This window comes from Elgaria multicarinata, chromosome 5, assembly GCF_023053635.1.
Source record: "Elgaria multicarinata webbii isolate HBS135686 ecotype San Diego chromosome 5, rElgMul1.1.pri, whole genome shotgun sequence".
In the NCBI taxonomy this organism is placed as follows: Eukaryota; Metazoa; Chordata; class Lepidosauria; order Squamata; family Anguidae; genus Elgaria; species Elgaria multicarinata.
In genome coordinates this window covers 95,608,494-95,626,825 of record NC_086175.1, presented here as the reverse complement: position 1 = coordinate 95,626,825, position 18,332 = coordinate 95,608,494, and the positions used below count along the sequence as shown (strand labels likewise).

The window sequence follows — 18,332 nt, the reverse complement described above, 5'->3', positions numbered from 1 at the left end:
ATTCCGGCATCACCATGTCAGCCTGAGAATGATCCCTGCCTGAAACTCTGGAGAACTGCTACCAGTCAGTTTATTGGGCTAAACGGAACAATTATGTTCCTGCCATGAGGCCTTTCTCCCTTTCTAGAACAGTTTTTTTTAACTTTCTAAAAAACAGATTGCTTAAAAAAACAAAAACAAAGAAAGTGGGATTGGGAATATTACTGAATGAATGTGTGAACACACAAATACATAGTCCGAGTTCGGATGTTCAACTGGGCTAGCAATGCAATGGCGGTTGTTTTCCCCATCCCTGTGTGTGCCAGTCATGTGACTTGAATCACCCTAAATATCCATGCTGCAGGTTCTGTGACATCTGAATCTTTCATCCACGGGAAAACCCATGGCTTGCAGTAGATGTTGTAGGGTGGGTGAAAATGCACTATGCCTGTCCTGTGTGCTGGGTTTGAATGATACCGTAAACCGTGACAAGGCAGAGGTAATTAGGGTTATCCTGGTCATGTGACCGGCATGTACCGGGGAGTGGGGGGGGGAAGCAGAGGAAAAAACTGACACAGACAAACACAGTGAACTTGCATTTAAAACAACCTAAAAAAACCTACAGCGTATGAACCATATGCAAAGGGAAAGACAATTAGCATTTCATTAGGGATTAGTAGTTTAGCATTAGTAGTAATTAGCATCACGAATGCATGGGGAATCTATGCTTGGCATAGGGGGAAGTACATGTTGCAACACCTGTTTTTGTTGTCTCAGTCTGAATGTTCATACCGATACATCCGCTCTGCAATTTCGAATTAACATTGCTCCAATGGCAACAGGACAATGCAATGATCTGGGACAGCATCCCAAATGCTTCATCCTAAACAGTTATTTGCTTATACTGAAAATCTTAGATTAGAACTGTTAATATCTGACTGGCATCTATGACTAGGGGGCGGGGGTGGGGGAAGCACTTAAACTAATCCCTGGGGATTAAATGTTTCAGTTTAAAAGCACATCTCAATTAACTTCAATCCATAACACTTGGCTAGTCAAGGAAACTGTAAATCATCTTTATTTATTATGCAAGATAAGTGGTATCAACAATTAAAACAAACAAGCCAGTATTTATATTGCTACAAACTAACAAATTATGGTTACCAAGGTTATTATTTCAAAACAAACAGAAACTGCTTTTAAAAGCTTCAATTTAAATCTTTCAGTAATACCACAACAGAATATTCACAAGAACACAGGGACCATTTCAACACGCACTGTTTGCTGAACAACATCCATACATTTCAATGGGACTTTTGTGAAACATTCCATTGAAGTGAAGGGGATGTTGTGCAGGAGCAGTGCCTCTGGCATTGGTTCACAAAAATACGATGGTAAAAAAATAAACCACAAAAACGTATCTGGGAATGTTTATTGGTATCTCTTCTGCAAGTTCCGCTGTAGCATATAAGATTTAGGCAGGATAATTCTGGGCGGATATCTGTCTATCCATCTAGACATACACACACTATAAAGTGTTAAAACTATTCCCCAATTTCTTCATCCAGAAAGGCGGGTCCTCCTATTTCTGTGGTTTTGGTATTTTCATACACAAATGTACTTAGATTTTCAAACTTCATGCTCTCTTCTAGTAAGCTATCAATGTCTTCCAGGTTATTTATACGAAGGAGCTGAAACAAAAAGCAGCATAAAGCCATTAATGTTACGACATTAACAGGCTCCAGGGAGAGTTAACCAGAATAAGCAGCCAATCAGTTCCTTAGGTCCAAACTGCATATCACAGGCAACTGGATGTAATAGTAGCCCAATAGCTTTGTTAGAACAGGAATTGCATACAGGAGAAACCTTGGGGGAACAGGACTTGGCACAAGGAAATGGCAGCTGGGGAAAGGGCTTAAATGCCCTTCTCCAGCCACCTCACTATTAGGAATCTCATAGAATAGCAGAGTTGGAAGGGGCCTGCAAGGCCATCGAGTCCAACCCCCTGCTCAATGCAGGAATCCACCCTAAATGACAGATGGTTGTCCAGCTGCCTCTTGAATGCTTCTAGTATGGAAGAGCCCACAACCTCCCTAGGTAACTGGTTCCATTGTCGTACTGCTCTAACAGTCAGGAATCTGGCTTCCTGTAACTTCAGCCCATTATTCCATGTCCTGCAGTCTGGGAGGATCGAGAAAAGATCCTGGCCCTCCTCTGTGTGACAACTTTTTAAGTATTTGAAGAGTGCTATCATGTCTCCCCTCAATCTCCTCTTCTCCAGGCTAAACGTGCCCAGTTGCTTCAGTCTCTCTTCATAGGGCTTTGTTTCCAGACCCCTGATCATCCTGGTTGCCCTCCCCTGAACATGCTCTAGCTTGTCTGCATCCTTCTTGAATTGTGGTGCCCAGAACTGGATGCAATACTCTAGATGAGGCCTAACGAGGGCCGAATAGAGAGGAACCAGTACCTCACGCGATTTGGAAGCTATACTTCTATTAATGCAGCCCAAAATAGCATTTGCCTTTCTTGCAGCCATATCGCACTGTTGGCTCATATTCAGCTTGCGATCTACAACAATTCCAAGATCCTTCTCATTTGTAGTATTGCTGAGCCAAGTATCCCCCTTCTTGTAATTGTGCATTTGGTTTCTATTTCCCCTTTCCCCTTTCTGATGGGGCCACTGGACTACTGTTACAACATGCGTTTGTGTGTAACTTGTGGTTTGGCACTTAGCATCACATGCACAGTGTCACATTTTTTTTCTATTGCGAATATCAACAAAACAGAACAGAAAATACAGCATGAAAATGAAAAAAAACACCCACTCATACATTACGTATATAAGATTATTGTCATTGCTCCATCACACCAGCCATTTATTGCACACTCCCCATGCCTGGTATGCAGTTTTGCAGCCCGGTACCCAAATGACGTCATCCACGTCCTGTACTCATTTCAGCTCTTATCCTCCATGTTTCATTTCTTTTTGGAGCTGGGAAAGTCTGGATTATTTCCCTCCCTGAGAAATAAATGCTCTCCTCCCTTCCATGTATTTCTGTAGTTGAGTTCTATCGACCATCCTGTTCTTTGTTGGGTGTGTGTGTGTGTCTAAGGGTGGTGTCGCTAACAAAAGAGGAGGGCGGAGAGGTTCTCCACTCAACCGTGAAGGGGGAGGGAGAGAGGTCCCATTTAACTCTATGTTCTTACTCCTGTGTAGGCATTCTCACCTTAAAAGACATGTGGAAAATGCACCCTCCTTGCCTGCAGCGCCCTCATTTTTAAAGATAAAGAGATCAAAATTGACACAGCGATAGCTCTTAATATGCCAAGCTTGAATCAGATTGGGTCATCCCTTGATTTTAAGGAATTTTAAAATGGAAATTTAAAGCTCTCCTTAAGAGCTATCATCATGCGGAGTTTGATCTCTTTACCTTTAAAACTTACACAGATGTAAACATTTTGGTTACTCTGGAGCCAAGGAGGGGCCCTGACCACCTTTACAAAAGAAATTAAAATGATTGTTCATCTGCCCACCCTTTGAAACGAGCAAAACAAACCCTCGCTCCTCACCCCTGTAAACCTTTCCCAAAGGGGCGGTGCTTGAGACTTCACTGGCATAGTAGCACTCCAGGTGAAAAGATACATGAGCTGAAAGAGTGCAACAATGCACAGACGTGAAAGTGCCCCAGCGCTTGACTCATTAAGGAAATGGAGGGGGAAACCTCGGATGAAAACTGGATAAAAAAGTAGGTGTGATGGGGCCCTAAGACTAATAAACAGCCAAAGTGAAAGTAGGAAAACAACTGTTAGTGCTAAGAGAAGGCAAGATTAATTAGTGCAACCTATGAGAAATATTAAAACCAATCCTATTTTCTCTAATATAGTGAGAAATATCAGCAGTGAGAGGGACATTCTTTTTTTTCTTTTTCTTCCAAAAATAAAAATGGTGGGAACCACTTAATTTCATCTAACATTAGAATAAAATAGCAGCACTTACTGGATGAAACTTCAATAGCAGTTGTGCTATTTCCCCCCGAAAATGCTCAAGTCTTTCCTGTGCAGCCTTTATTTGTACTTCACACAAAGTAATCTCTCTTTCGATGGTACTTATGGTTTCAAGGCCACGTCGTTCTATCGACTGGATTTTTTTTGAAAGTTGTACTTCATATTGCGAAAAATACTGAAAGATATATTCATACCTTTGAAATATACTGCAGGTTTTTAATGCCTTTTAACGCTCTACTATTCAATTTGTTCCTCTGCTCTAATAAAAACAACAAACAAACAGTGTCATGCTCTTTTTATAGCTTTGCTTCTATGGAAGGAGCTCTAGCATCTTCCGCAGCAGAATAATGGCAAGCACTGTACCGGCTGAGGTGAAGGACGAGATACCACTCTGGGGTGGAATGTGGGCTGTGAGAAGCACATTGATCTCTCCTCAAACACTTTGCTCCCTCTCCCAGAAGCTGTTACCTTAGGCCGCTGCCTCGCTCTGCCTAATGGTAGTGTTGTTCTTGAAGCAATAAGCCTATATACACCAGATGCTGTGGAACACGGGCAGGAGGGTGCTATTGCACTCATGTTCTACTTGTATGTTCCTAGTCAACAGCTGGTTGGCCACTGTGTGTATGGAATGTTGGACTAGATGGACTGATCCAGAATGGCTCTTCTTATTACAGGAAACATGGTCGTGTTTCATGTAGTAAAGTATGGTTAGTAAAAAGAGCATTCCACCATGTTAAAAGCAGTTACTTGGAGGGGTGGGTCATTCTAGCAGCCTAAAATGAAAAATATTTCACCAATCTTTCTGAAACAGAGTACTGCCAGAAATAAATGCTGGTTTTACATACCCTGCGCGGCGGTGGTGGGATGGGACGGTGGGGGGTGCAGGTGCGGGGCAGCTTGCCCGGGCCCGCCACTGTCGCCGCAGTTTGTGGGCGGGAGCGAGTGGGGGGGGGCGGGAGCGAGCGGGAGTGGGGGTGGGAGCGAACGAGCGGGGAGGCAGGAGCGGGAGCGGGAGCGAGCGGGGAGGGCGGGGCCCAGGCCGTGGGTGGGGGGGTGGGAGGACAGACTTACCTGCTCCTCCGCAGGCCGGCACAGGATTAAATGGGTAAGTGATGTTGGGGGCGGGGTTGGGCTTTCCTGGGGCCGCCGCCACAGTTTTTGCAGCGGTGGCGGTGGGGCCAGGCGGCGGTGGGACAGGACGGTGGGGAGCTTGCCACTGTTAAAGATACATGAGCCCTTTCCTCCTTTTCATATGGTCACCCTAGCCATATGGAAAGGAGGACGGGGCTCCTGTATCTTTAACAGTTGCACAGAAAAGGGAATTTCAGCAGATGTCATTTGTATGCATGCAGCACCTGATGAAATTTCATCTTTATCACAACAGTGAAAGCTGCAGGAGCCCTGCTCTCTTTTAAATGTGGTCACTCTAGTATAACTCCTGCAGCTTTAACTGTGGTGATGAAGAGAGAATTTTACCAGGTGCTGCATGCATACAAATGACACCTGCTGAAATTCCCTTTTTTATACAACTGTTAAAGATACAGTTATCTGAGATTTAAAAGATATCTGGTCATCCTTTACAAAAAGCTATGAAATTCAATAAAAAAAACCCAACGGTTTCTAAAGCAACGTTAAGGACGTACACTTTTCCACCAAGCTCCAAAAAGCGGGGAAATTGGGAGTTAAGGCTCACCAGCCTTAGCACCACATCCTCCCTAAGGAGGCAGAAAGTACCAGTGAAATTCTCATTCTTCCAAAGCAGATAAACCACGAGGACAGGATGGAGAATAGGATATGCAGAGGTGACTGTGGGGTTTTGGAAAACTGATGACAAACAACTTAGAGCCACCGACTTCTTTTTTTGTTTAGAGCAGCCCTTCCCCAACCTGGTGCCCTCCAAAGATGTTGGAATGCGACGACGGAGCAGGTAAGAAACTCCCCCCCCCGCTTGGCCCTGCTTACGTGCTCCATCGTCGCTGGGCCCGGGCTTGAACTGAGCGCCCTGGTCCACCTGGAAGCTCAATTCAAGCCTGGGCCCGGTGATGAAGGAGCAGGTAAGACCCCGCCCCTGCCTGGGCCCTTACCTGGACCCGCTGCTGCTGCTGTACGAACTGCAGCACAAGCCCCCACTCCAGCCCACCTCACTTACCTGCTCCGTCGTCGCCAGGCCCGGCTTGAATCGAGCGCCCTGGTCCACCCTGAAGCAAGTCCGCACCTGCAGCCTTGCTTTTGGGTGGACTCGGGGGCTCGATTCAAGCCCGGGCCTGGCCACGACGGAGAAGGTAAGTGGTGGGGTGTGGGGGTGCTTGCCTGGAGCCGCTGCCCCTGCAGTTTGTGCAGCAGCGGCTCCAGGTAAGGAGCCAGGCAGGAGGGGGGTTGCCTGGAGCTGCCGCAGTTTGTGCAGTGGTGGCACCAGGTCCAGGTAAGGGGCCAGGCGGGGGAGGGGGGTTCTTACCTGCTCCGTCGTCGCCTGGCCCAGGCTTGAACAGAGCCCCTGGGTCCACCAAGAAGCAAGGCTGCAGGTGTGGCCTTGCTTCTGGGTGCACCAGGGCGCTCAGTTCAAGCCCGGGCCCAGCGACGACAGAGCAGGTAAGTGGGGTGGGGTAGGGTGGGAGCTTGCCTGGAGCTGCTGTCCTACGTTCCCCATCCTGCTGTCCCAGCATTCCTGACCATGGGACATACTGACTTGCAATGATGGGAGTTGTAGTCCAACACCTTTGGAGGGCACCAGGTTGGGGAAGGGCTGCTCTAAACAAAAAAAGAAGTAGGTGGCTCTAAGTTGTTTGTCATCAGTTTTCCACAACCCCACAGTCACCTCTGCATATCCTATTCTCCATCCTGTCCTCATGGTTTATCTGCTTTATTTATTTATTTATTTATTTATTTATTACATTTTTATACCGCCCAATAGCCGAAGCTCTCTGGGCGGTTCTCATTCTTCGCTTTGGCAGAATGAGAATTTCACTGGTACTTTCTGCCTCCTTAGGGAGGATGTGGCGTTAAGGCTGGCGAGCCTTAACTCCCAATTTCCCCGCTTTTTGGAGCTTGGTGGAAAAGTGTACGTCCTTAACGTTGTTTTATAAACCATCGGTTTTTTGTTTATTGAATGTTCTTATGAAGGCTAAAAATATTTGGCTTAAGCTATGGAACAGTTGAATTCTTGACCCTGTCTTCATATGGGGATAGTGGAACTTTCTTGCAAAAAAAAAGCAGGCCCATTGGGAGGACACAGATCATTTGTGCTGGTGCTGAATTCGTGTTTGATTAGTGTTCAGAGAAAAGTGGGTGGGGCCAGGGAAAAGGGGGTTGGCCTTTTGGGGAACCCGGATTGGGGCCACTGGAGCACTGGATTTGGCCCCTGAGCTGGAGGACCTGTACCTGTATTAAATGAGTTTGCCCCAGGGCTGAACCTGGCACTTTTATTTCCTGATCATGTTTGTTACTGACCTGATGAGTACTCAGTTCAGAGAATATTAACTAGCCATATTAAATAGCTTTTACCTGATCGATGCGTAGAGTGACAGCCTCATTCTGCTCAGAATGCCCTTTCAGCTATATTTAGAAATAAAACAAATGCATAGTCTTAGAAAAATGGCATGAGGTGTGGAAATCTTGTACAGTCAGGACCAAACTACACATGACTGTATATTTTTGCCCTTCGTTGCAGGGTTGTTTTTCATAGCTTCTCCATAAATTACCAGTGCAGTGGGCCCAATCCCCAAGTGGGGCAGGGAAACCTTTAACCATTTGTCCCCTGATGTGGTTTGAATGCAGATCAGGGGCCTATGTCTGCAATTTGCATTGCTAGAAAAGATCCCCCCCCCCACTCCAACCTATGCAGACTGGGAGCTGAAAAATAATGAAAAGGGCTGGGTGAGTAGTTGGAGATGAAGTGCAAATGCAGGATTTGGTGCTGGGATCAAAATTCAGTCTCCCAAGAATCTCAGCTTTAATTTATAAAAACATGATTCTAACTCTTAGGGCTCTAAAGACACATTTGATAGTATGTGGGTGGGGCAAGAAGCATGGATTTCTACTGGCCAGGGAGGTGGGATTGGCACTGGTTGATTGTTTCTTACAAAAAATGGGGGATAAAACAAATGAGCATAGCTCCTTCGATTGTCTCATAACAAGCAGAAGCAAAATAAATTCTACAAAATAAAGCATCTCTCTCTCCCCCCCACCCCCCGAATTGCACAACCCTCAGATGGTAACTTTTCTTGGTACAACTTGGAAAGCCAGTGTAGCACAAGGGAGACTCAGGTACAAATCCCCACTCAGTCCTGAAATTCATTGGGCAACTTTGAGCCCATTACTAGCTCTCAGTTGAACTTACCTCCCAGGGGTGTTGCAAGGCTGTAAGCAGGGAGAATCATAGAATAGTAGAGTTGTAAGGGGTCTATAAGGCCATTGAGTTCAACCCCCTGCTCAATGCAGGAATCCATCTTAAAGCATACCTGATAGATGACTGTCCAGCTACCTCTTGAATGTCTCTAGCATGGGAAAGCACACTACCTCCCTAGGTAATTGGTTCCATTGTCGTACTGCTCTAACACTCAGGAAGTTTTTCTTGATTTCCACCCAAGAAGGACTAAGTATGCCAATCTGAGAACTTCTTGGAGGACAGGTAGGGTAAGAATATAATGAACAGTCTTCCAGCCTTCTGGGAGGGAGGGGGAGGATCTTGGGATTTCCTAGTTCTGAGATCCTTCCCCTGTCCACATGCCTGTGCCACGTCCAGGGATAGCGTGGGTGCCATTCTTTTTTTGAAGCATTGGGGCTGGTTGCTCAGGATTGAAGCCCCACTCCATCGAAAATGTGAGTTTTTTCTTCTTCTTTTTTTAGGAAAATACAAAAACCCCAAACCGCCCCCTCAAACCCCCTCCCTGCCATCCCAGGGATAGCAAAATTGCTGACACTCCCTCCCCTGATGGGCACGGAGCTGTGCGGCTTGGCTCTGTGCACATTTCTGGTGCTGCACTTACTCGCAAGTAAGTGCGGCACCAGGCAGGATGGGCGCCCAACTTACCGTGGTCTCGGGACTGTCCCGAGACCACAGGAAGAATCGGGTTTCCCCAGGGTTTCTTTATCCCTGGGATAACTCTGTGCCCATCCTCCTCTGACCCCATGGGTCTCTGTGCGTCATCCAAATGACACACAGGGACTCAGCCATGACCATCCCGGACTATCGGACTGGTGTAGCAGTGGAATAATTTTGGTTTTCCTGGCAGAGCTTGTTTAAAAAAAGCAAAGGGGTGAGTGGTGGGTGGGAATTATAGAGAACACAAATGCCTGATAACAACTCCATCTTCTTTTTAAGAAATATTTGATAATGCTAGCCAAGTTGGTACCAAGAGTCGGAAATTCCAAATGTTGAAGATAATACAAATATAGTCACCTGAAGCTGGACAATGAACAGCAACCCTCGTTTTCTCATACTAACATAGTTAATTCTTTGTTAATTATGGTGCTCTATTGGTTTTAATGCTTTCATTGAAGTTTTATATAAATATTTTAGCAATTATATATTTTAATTGTATACTAATATTTTAGACATTTTAGCAATTATATATTTTAATAGTATATTAATATTACAAAGTATTTTAATCTATTTAAATTCTTTAGTAAACCACTTAGAGATATATTTTTAAATATGGTAAGCAATTTATAAATCTATTAGATAAATAAATAAATAAATTCTTGTTTGATATTGATTATGCGCTGTTGTTGGTATTGACTAACTATACAAATCTGAGCAAATAATCATGCATTCATTCTAATTTCATTTAGATGCCCACTTACCTTGAACATAGTTAAAATATCTTCAGGACCCATGGATGTAAGACGCTCTCTTGAAAGACTACATTCAGGTAAAAAGTATAGCAGAATCTCTCTGGGAGAAGATAACAAAAGCAGGGTACCAAAACAGATTCTTCCACATGCCACAAACTTGCACGGTTGTAGGGACTCCTCCCATGCTCCAGAGGAAATTTTTAGAGAGCACAATTGGGGTACAGGGGGAAGGCAGCACCAGAGGAAATTACCTCCCTACTTTTTATTTATTTATTTATTACGTATTTATGCTGCTCATCAGCCTAGTCTCTCTGGGCAGTTTACAACTAAAACCATAAAACCACAACAATCCAGGTTAAAACTTAAAACTTTAAAAGTCACATAAAACTAGAGTAAGTTACAGTCCAGGGAAGGCTTGTCTAAAAAGGTATGTTTTTAGGGGGCGTTTAAAAGATGTTACATTTTCCGCCTCCTGAACCACACGAGGGAGGGTTTTCCAGAGGCTGGGTGCCGCTACAGAGAAGGCCGTGCTGTCGAGGTTCTTCATGACGACATTCTCTTCGTCTCGGAGTGACGAGCAGGGCCTCCTCTGAAGATCATAAATGCCGCCTGGGTGTATAAAAGGGAAGGCGGTCTGCTAGGTATCCTGGTCCCAAGTGGTTTAGGGCTTTGTAAGATAATAGCATGACCTTGTACATGGCTCGGTAGCTAACAGGCAACCAGCGTAGTTCTGGTTTTATATGAGCAGAGCTAGGTGTCCCCATGAGCATCCTAGCTGCTGCGTTCTGCACAAGCTGCAGCTTCCGAACCACACATATGGCTAGCCCCACATAGAGTGCATTACAGTAGTCTAATCGTGAAGTTACCAGTGCATGAATGACCGTGGCTAGGCTATCCCTGACCAGGAATGGGCGTAGCTAACATCCGAACCGAAGTTGATAATGGGTGCTCCGGGACACCGAGGCCACCTGTGTCTCCAATGACAAAGATGGGTCCAAGAGCATCCCCCAAACTACGGACCTGCTCCTTTAAAAGGAGTGCAACTCTATCCAGAACAGGCAAACACCCCATTTTCCAGACGTTGGAACCTCCAACCCACAAAGTCTCTGTTTTATTGGGATTCAGCTTCAGTTTTTTGGCCCTAATACAAGCCATAACTGCATCCAGGCACCGGTTCAGAACGTGCACAGCTTCTCCCGATTCAGATGTTACAGAGAAATAAAGCTGGGTGTCATCAGCGTACTGGTGACACCTTGCCCCAAATCTCCTGATGACCGCTCCCAATGGCTTCATATAGATATTGAATAACACTGGGGACATGATGGTGCTCTGTCGCACGCCACAGTTCAGCTGCCATGCAGCTGAAGTGCAGTCACCCAATGCTATTCTCTGGAACCAACCCCACAAGTAGGAGTTGAACCACTGTAAAACAGTGCCTCCAACTCCCAACTCATGAAGGCAGTCCAGGAGAATACTGTGGTCAACGGTATCAAGAGCTACTGAGAGATCGAGAAGAAGTAACAGGGTCACATCCCCCTGTCTCTCTCTCGAAGAAGGTCATCCATCAGGTCGACCAAGGCCGATTCTGCCCCAAACCAGGCCTGAATCCAGACTGGAATGGATCCAGATAATCAGTTCCACTGGTGGAAGCATCCATGAGTGCAATTCCATTCATGGGAATTCTGATACAAGTTCAATAAATTAACATAACATATGATTGCACAGACTTGTTCTTGAAAGCTTATGCCTAAGCTTAATAATGGTGTAATCCTATGCACAAATACAGAAAAAGATCCTATAACTCCCCAAACCCCAGCCAGCCAGCCAATCCTAACCCTGTCTAAACATCCATAGGATTGCACACTACATGTGATGGCCTTGAAGGTGCTACAAGATTTTTTTGATGAAATCAGTGTGACTCACAGTCAAGTATGTGCTTTTGTAATTGGACCTATGCAAAGGAATCACTCACAAGGAAGTCCCACCATGTTCAATTGAGCTTGCTCCTAGATAGGTTCATAGCTTTGCAGCTATGAACGTACAACGCTCCCCTACCCTGCCCCACCCCACCCCACCATGAGACACTATGCTGAAGCAGCACCAGATCAGGACTGCAGTGTGGGAGTGGATTTTAGAAAAATCCTTTCCACCAAACTGTCTTGCCAAAAAAGGCTGCTTATAAAGCTGCTACTTGCTCCCAAGGAGCTATTTTAAGCAAATTGCATCGCCAGGGGCAAATAGTGGCATGGAAAAAGGAACTAACCCACCTTGCCCCATACTGTGGTTCAGATCCGGATTGGCTTCCCACCCACTGCTGCTTTTAGTTAAGGAAGAGAACCGGCAGATTCAAACGAGGTTTTAAAATCCCAGAAATTAAGGGGGCAGTAGCATCTACTGGTTGCATTTAGAAAATAGCCCAGAGAATTGACCTAAAAGCTGGTAGTGTAGGAGAAGTTGGTTTGAGGATGGTCACTGCCAATTTTGAGCTAGAAAGAGTAAGAAATGCCTGATTTACAGGACTTTTAAATGTTGACGATTGACCTTCAGCACCTTGACAAATACTGCCTGTTTTCTTTCTCTTAGACTTTGTGGGGTTTAAAATTTATGGGCCAATTTCTCCATTTGTACACCATATTTCGGGCAACTGTTTGTGTCAGGTCTCGTACGTCCCATGCTCTAGTAGTACTGAAATGTGGTTGCAGTTTTTATTCACATTGTTGAGATGACACGCTAAGCCACGATGGTTAAATATTTTGAGCTAAACATTATGTCTTAGCTTGTCGTGAAAACCATGACTTAGCGTGTTGTGTGAAGCATTCCTAACCATGTAACTGCATAACTATGGTTTAAACACATTCACTAACCATTTGCTGCAAAAGGGTTAGCAACCTAATCATGGCTTAGTGCTGAACAGGCTCATTAAAATGCATTTTTGGGCCCATTTAACCTATGCAAGTTGCATAAACTATTTCATGTCAGTGAACTGAAAAATCTGAAGCTTGTGTCTACTACTCTGCCACTGACATCTATTCAGCTCCAAGGTAATAGTGAAGCTGGAACTAGCCACTGCATAGCATACCGTACATAAGTGCACTGCCTAAATAAGGCCTCTGTTAAAGGCATATCCTTTAACAGCTGTAATTTCTCAGCACGTTGGTGCTTCAGTAAACATGGAAAACCTTTAATGCAACATGTTAAAACGAAAGAGGTTTTTTTTGGTTAAGTGATTCTGAAAAGATCTCTCTCTTGATGGCACTGCATTTCTCAACAAAACAATGCCAAAAGCTCTAATGGAGGGAGTAATAAAAACACACGCAAAAGCCTTTTAAAACAATCCATTAAAACCATGGCTCTTGCCTACAATACTTTCACAAGCCCAAAACTGGCCCCAGGAGACCATTTCAACGCTGATTCCATACAGGGTATAGAAGTCATTAAATATTTCACAGCCCAAAGAAGCCGATCACTCAATTGCTGCCTTGATTCGTATTTAGCATGAAATTGGGTGTCAGAAAGGTTCTTGTTAGGATACAAGGACACACGTTTTTTGCTGCACATCTGAGTCTTTAGCAGTACTTACTTGATGCGAGATGTTAATGTTTCTATCATCTTGGATTCAAGGATGCTCTGGGAATTCCCCTGCTTGCATGAAACGGCAGTATTCGACTCCTGCACTGCAACAGGGACTTGCTCTTTATTGTCTTCTTCTGAAGCCCCTGCGGAACCACTTCAAAGAGATACCACCAAGATCAATTCACGTTTGATACCCAATTCAAGTATGATATCCCGGGGAGGGACCACAGCTGAGTGGTACACTGCATGCTTTTCATGTGGAAGTTCAATCCTTGACATGCAGTCCCAGTTAAAAGGATCAGGGAGCAAGAGATGGTAAAGACCTCTGCCTGAGGCCCTGGGGGCTGCTGTCATTCAGTGTAGACAGTACTGGGCTAAAGGGACAAATGGCCTGACCTACCTGCGCAAGTAAGCTATCAGGTCTTTATCAGCTCCTTACAAACAAGGAGGCTGTAACTTTACGTCCGCTCGCATGCCTAATTCTTAGCCAAGCCTTAATACAACCTTTTCTTCTGTACCACTGTATGCTTTGGACAGTCTGCAGCAACCTTCCTTATTGATGTGGGTCATTCTAAGAATTCTTCACCCCTCATCCAGTGGAATTAATGTCTTATCAGCTTTTCTACCAAGCAGCCAGTCTAGCTACATGGCAGCTTACTTAGTGCTAAGCAGAACAATCATGATCATTCATTAAAACAAATCAGGGCCTTTGTTTTGTTCACTGTGAGTTCCTTGCCATTAAAATGTGTTGTCATGTTATATACAAAGTGTAGCGATTTGTGGCCCCCTGATGTTTCGGCCTACAATGCCTATCATCCCTAGCCAAAATAGCCAATAGTGAAGGATGATGGGAGTTTTAGGCCCAAACCGGTAGAAGGCCATAAGTTGTCCACCTCTGTTATACCCACTGTAAATGCAGTAGAACCCAAGGTATTACCAGTTGAGGGTTCCAGTACACTCACCTTTCCAAGTCTGTTGGTGGCAAATCATTTTCCTCTAAATTTACACAACCTGCTAGGTTGAGGAGATGGCCTTCTTCTTCATCACTCTGCTCCTGTTTTTCTTCATGTGGTTTGAACATTAAAGAACAAATAACATGCAAAGTTATTAGCCACCAATTTAACCAGAGAACCTGCAAGAGCGATTGCCTCTAATTACCACTCCTTGACCAGGTTTACACGATCATGAGGGAGGGAGGTTTACACAACCAGGGCCTACTGTAAGGTTCTGGATGGCTTGTTACCCATGGCAACCAATCACCTTGCCTGGGTTCATATGACATGCCAAGCCACACCACCAGGGGTAATGATGCTAATCCCCCAGCACATGACCAGCACGAACGGAGCAATAAAAGAACCCACCATGGCTTAGTTCCCCTCCATAATAATACGAACTAGGTTCTTGTGTGCCTGATGAAGTTACAACTCTTGTCATTTTCTACTCAGATACGAGGACATACACACCAGCAGTGAACTTAAAAAACAAAACAAAGCCCACATGTTACCTATGTAGGTCCTCCGGCATACCTGTTTTTAATTTCCATTCAAAGCCAGATGCAAGTGAGGATACAGATTTTGATCCATACATAAGGGGAAAATGTATCACTGACCTCCAAAAGACTAATTTTACCTTTGTGCATGAAAGAAATGTCATTCTGTTCTTCGTACTTCAGCAAATCTTCATTCTCACTGTCGGATATTATAATCTGCAATGTAACATTTTGATTATAAAGAACGTTTTTCTTAAAATGTTTAGAAATACCTATGAGTTTATAAACCACCCAGAGAGCTTCGTCTATGGGGCAGTGTAGAAATATAATAAATAACAGTAATAAGATTTCCTTGGCATTAAGAATTCCATAAGATTCTCAGTTTAAGCTTGAAGGCTTGCCTTTTAGCAATCCGTGCCGGGTTTTAAACCAGCATCTTACCCATTTTACTGTACCATATGCCACGATGGTGTATTCTTCTTTAGGACTGTGTTAAGTGGAAAGAAAGATTGCTATATGCTCCCAAATCCCTAGAACAGCGAGATGTTCCAGAGGCAATGCTACCTGAGTTTGGCTAATGGCATGCTGGGGGAATTGCACACTTTTTGGAGGCTCTGGAAAGTGCGCTTTCCCTCCCTCCATGCCAATCGTCACCTTAAAGGGTTTTAAGAGGGCCTTTAAGGCCATGATTAGCACGGTGGTAGTGGCGGTAGCACGTGATTTCCTCAAGGTTGGGGAAATTTCATATTTCCCCCCACAGCATTAATGGCAGCCTCCATTAACACAGCCAGGAAAATGGGCAAAGGGTCACAAAGGGCCCAGACCGGCGGATTTTCGCCCCATTGCCGCTCAGGATATCCCTAGTTAAGGCTGGTGGGAGTTGTAGGCCCCAAAAAATCTGGAGGCCACAAGCTCTCCATTCTGGTGCTAAGTCAGAGTTTAGCAAGTATGAGCCAAAGTGAGTCTCAGCTCCCCTCTTCTTCTCTCACGTGGCTGGGATGAGGAGTTCGGAAGCGTTCCTTTTTGCTTTTGATTAACTACAGTTCTGGGTCAGGGGTCTGGAAACAAAGCCCTATGAGGAGAGACTGAAAGAACTGAGCATGTTTAGTCTGGAGAAGAGAAGATTGAGGGGAGACGTGATTGCACTCTTCAAATACTTGAAAGGTTATCACACAGAGGAGGGCCAGGATCTCTTCTCGATCCTCCCAGAATGCAGGACACAGAATAACGGGCTGAAGTTACAGGAAGCCAGATTCCAGGTGGATGGAACCAATTACCTAGGGAGGTTGTGGGCTCTCCCCCACTAGAGGCCTTCAAGAGGCAGCTGGACAACCATCTGTCAGGTATGCTTTAAGGTGGATTCCTGCAATGAGCAGGGACTCGAAGGCCTTATAGGCCTCTTACAACTCTACTATTCTATGATTAGTAGAATAGAGCTCATGAAACCAAGCCTCACAGTGGCTCATTCCCATATGTATACATTGCACCAAACAACGGTTTAGAAGAGTGGTTTCGTATCTCTTTCAGCTCAAGGGCCGAATTCAATTTTGAGGGTACAACCCAGGGGCGGGAAGGCCAAAGGCAAAAGAGGGGGTGTGGGCAAAAGCATAAGGCCCAAATAACAAAAAGTATTGTAGCTTGAAGCTCTTGCTGCCAGTAACTAAATGTTAGGAGAGGCATTTCAACCTTTTAGCATAGGGGAAAGAACCACTCAAAAGCCAGGAAAACCCCACAGAAGATCAGCAGTTGGGGTTAAGAGCTCACAGGCCTGAGGTTCACCACTCTGGTTAAGTATGATAAAGTCAAGTTGCTTACCTGTAACTGTAGTTCTTCGAGTGGTCATCTGTGCATTCACACTGATGGGCTCTGCGCCTGCGCGGAGACCAACCGGGAAACTTCCATAGCCTAGAGTTTTGGCGGGAACCCCTCCCCCTCCCTTATATATACTAGGGGTCCCCGCCCTAATCCCTCAGTTTCTAGGAGACCGACATTGTGGCCTACTTAACCGAGAGATGTATGGTGTTGACAGGGTAGTGTAAGTCAACAAGTTGTCATGATACATGTGTACCTACGGGTGATTTGGGCTCGACAAGATTTGATATCGAGCAAAGAGGATACGGAAATAACGTCAGTATCGACAGTATCATAACTATCACTAAGTATAGAAAAATGTACATATGTATATCAACGACCCGAGAGGGGTTGGAGGGTGGGTTGTGTGAATGCACAGATGACCACTCGAAGAACTACAGTTACAGGTAAGCAACCTGACTTTCTTCTTCGTGGTCTTTGTGCATCACACTGATGGGCGATTAACAAGCTGACGTACCTTGGAGGAGGGTCGGTGTCGTTAGTGAAGGATCTCAGACAGGACGGCTCTTCCGAAGGTGCAGTCCTCTCTGGCACGAACATCGAGACGATAGTGTCTTATGAACGTGGATGGCTTGGCCCAGGTGGCTGCTTTACAGAGAGAGGGTAATGAAACTCCTTTCCCAAAGGCGACTGAGGTTGCGACTGCTCTTGTCGAATGGGCCATAACTTGTACAGGTACAGGTAAATGAGCAATTTCATAAGCGAGCTTATTCATTTGGACAACCCAAGCAGCGATTCTTTGAGATGAGATGGGTAATCCTTTAGACTTTCCAGCGTAGGATATGAATAGTCTGGGTGACTTTCGGAATGGTTCCGTTCTGGCTTTGTAGAAAGCTAAAGCTCGGCGAACGTCTAGGGTGTGCATGGTACACTCTAGTGGTGATGTCGGTGATTGGAAGAAAGAGGGTAAAATGATATCTTGTCCCAAATGAAAATCTGACACCACTTTTGGTAGGAAAGTCACATCTGGGCGTAGAGTTGCTTTGTCTTTGTGAAAAGCCAAATAAGGTGGGTCTATTCTTAGGGCAGCTAATTCCCCTGCTCTCCGTGCCGATGTCATTGCGATTAAAAACGCCACCTTAAAGGAGAGAAGTCTTAGGTCAGCTGTTGCTAGAGGTTCGAATGGGGGCTTTGTAAGGGAATGAAGAACCACTGATAGACTCCATGTTGGAACTATTGGTCGCGATGTGCCAATCGTATTTTTTAGTCCTTTCAGGAAGCTTTTAACTAGTGGATGTGTAGTTAGAGGTGGGTTGTTGTGGCGGTTGGTGTGAGCTGCGATTGCTGCTAAATATACCCTTAGGGAGTTTGGTTTAAGGCCGTCTTGGTGTAAGGTGAATAAAAATTGTAGGATGTCTGTGACCGAGGGGCGTAACGAGTCAAAGTTTGATTCGCAGGCAAATTTGGAGAAACATTTCCACTTTGCTAGGTACGACCTTCTAGTATTGGGTTTTCTAGATTGTAATATAATGTTTTGAATGGGAGCGGGAAGAGTGTCTGAGGTTACCGCTTGATCCTCCATGCTGTGAGTCTCAGGGTGTTCAGGTTGGGGTGCCTGACTTTGCCCTGTTGGACTGTTAGTAAGTCCAGTTGTTGGGGAAGTCGATGATATTGGTTCCTT

General features: G+C 45.1%; 1 protein-coding gene across 1 annotated transcript in view; it reads right to left on the bottom strand.

The window, feature by feature from the left end:
• Nucleotides 1–1,109: 1,109 nt before the first annotated feature.
• The window catches only part of MORC1 (MORC family CW-type zinc finger 1), a 74,190-nt gene continuing 56,967 nt past the window's right edge, over nt 1,110–18,332 (bottom strand). Inside the window, exons 21-27 of the mRNA XM_063126855.1 lie at nt 14,980–15,055; nt 14,313–14,412; nt 13,358–13,504; nt 9,787–9,877; nt 7,486–7,536; nt 3,977–4,159; nt 1,110–1,670 (exon numbers count right to left, since the gene is read on the bottom strand). Coding sequence (XP_062982925.1) covers nt 1,524–1,670; nt 3,977–4,159; nt 7,486–7,536; nt 9,787–9,877; nt 13,358–13,504; nt 14,313–14,412; nt 14,980–15,055 — 795 coding nt within the window. The 3' untranslated portion in view covers nt 1,110–1,523. The remainder of the gene's footprint in view (nt 1,671–3,976; nt 4,160–7,485; nt 7,537–9,786; nt 9,878–13,357; nt 13,505–14,312; nt 14,413–14,979; nt 15,056–18,332) is intronic.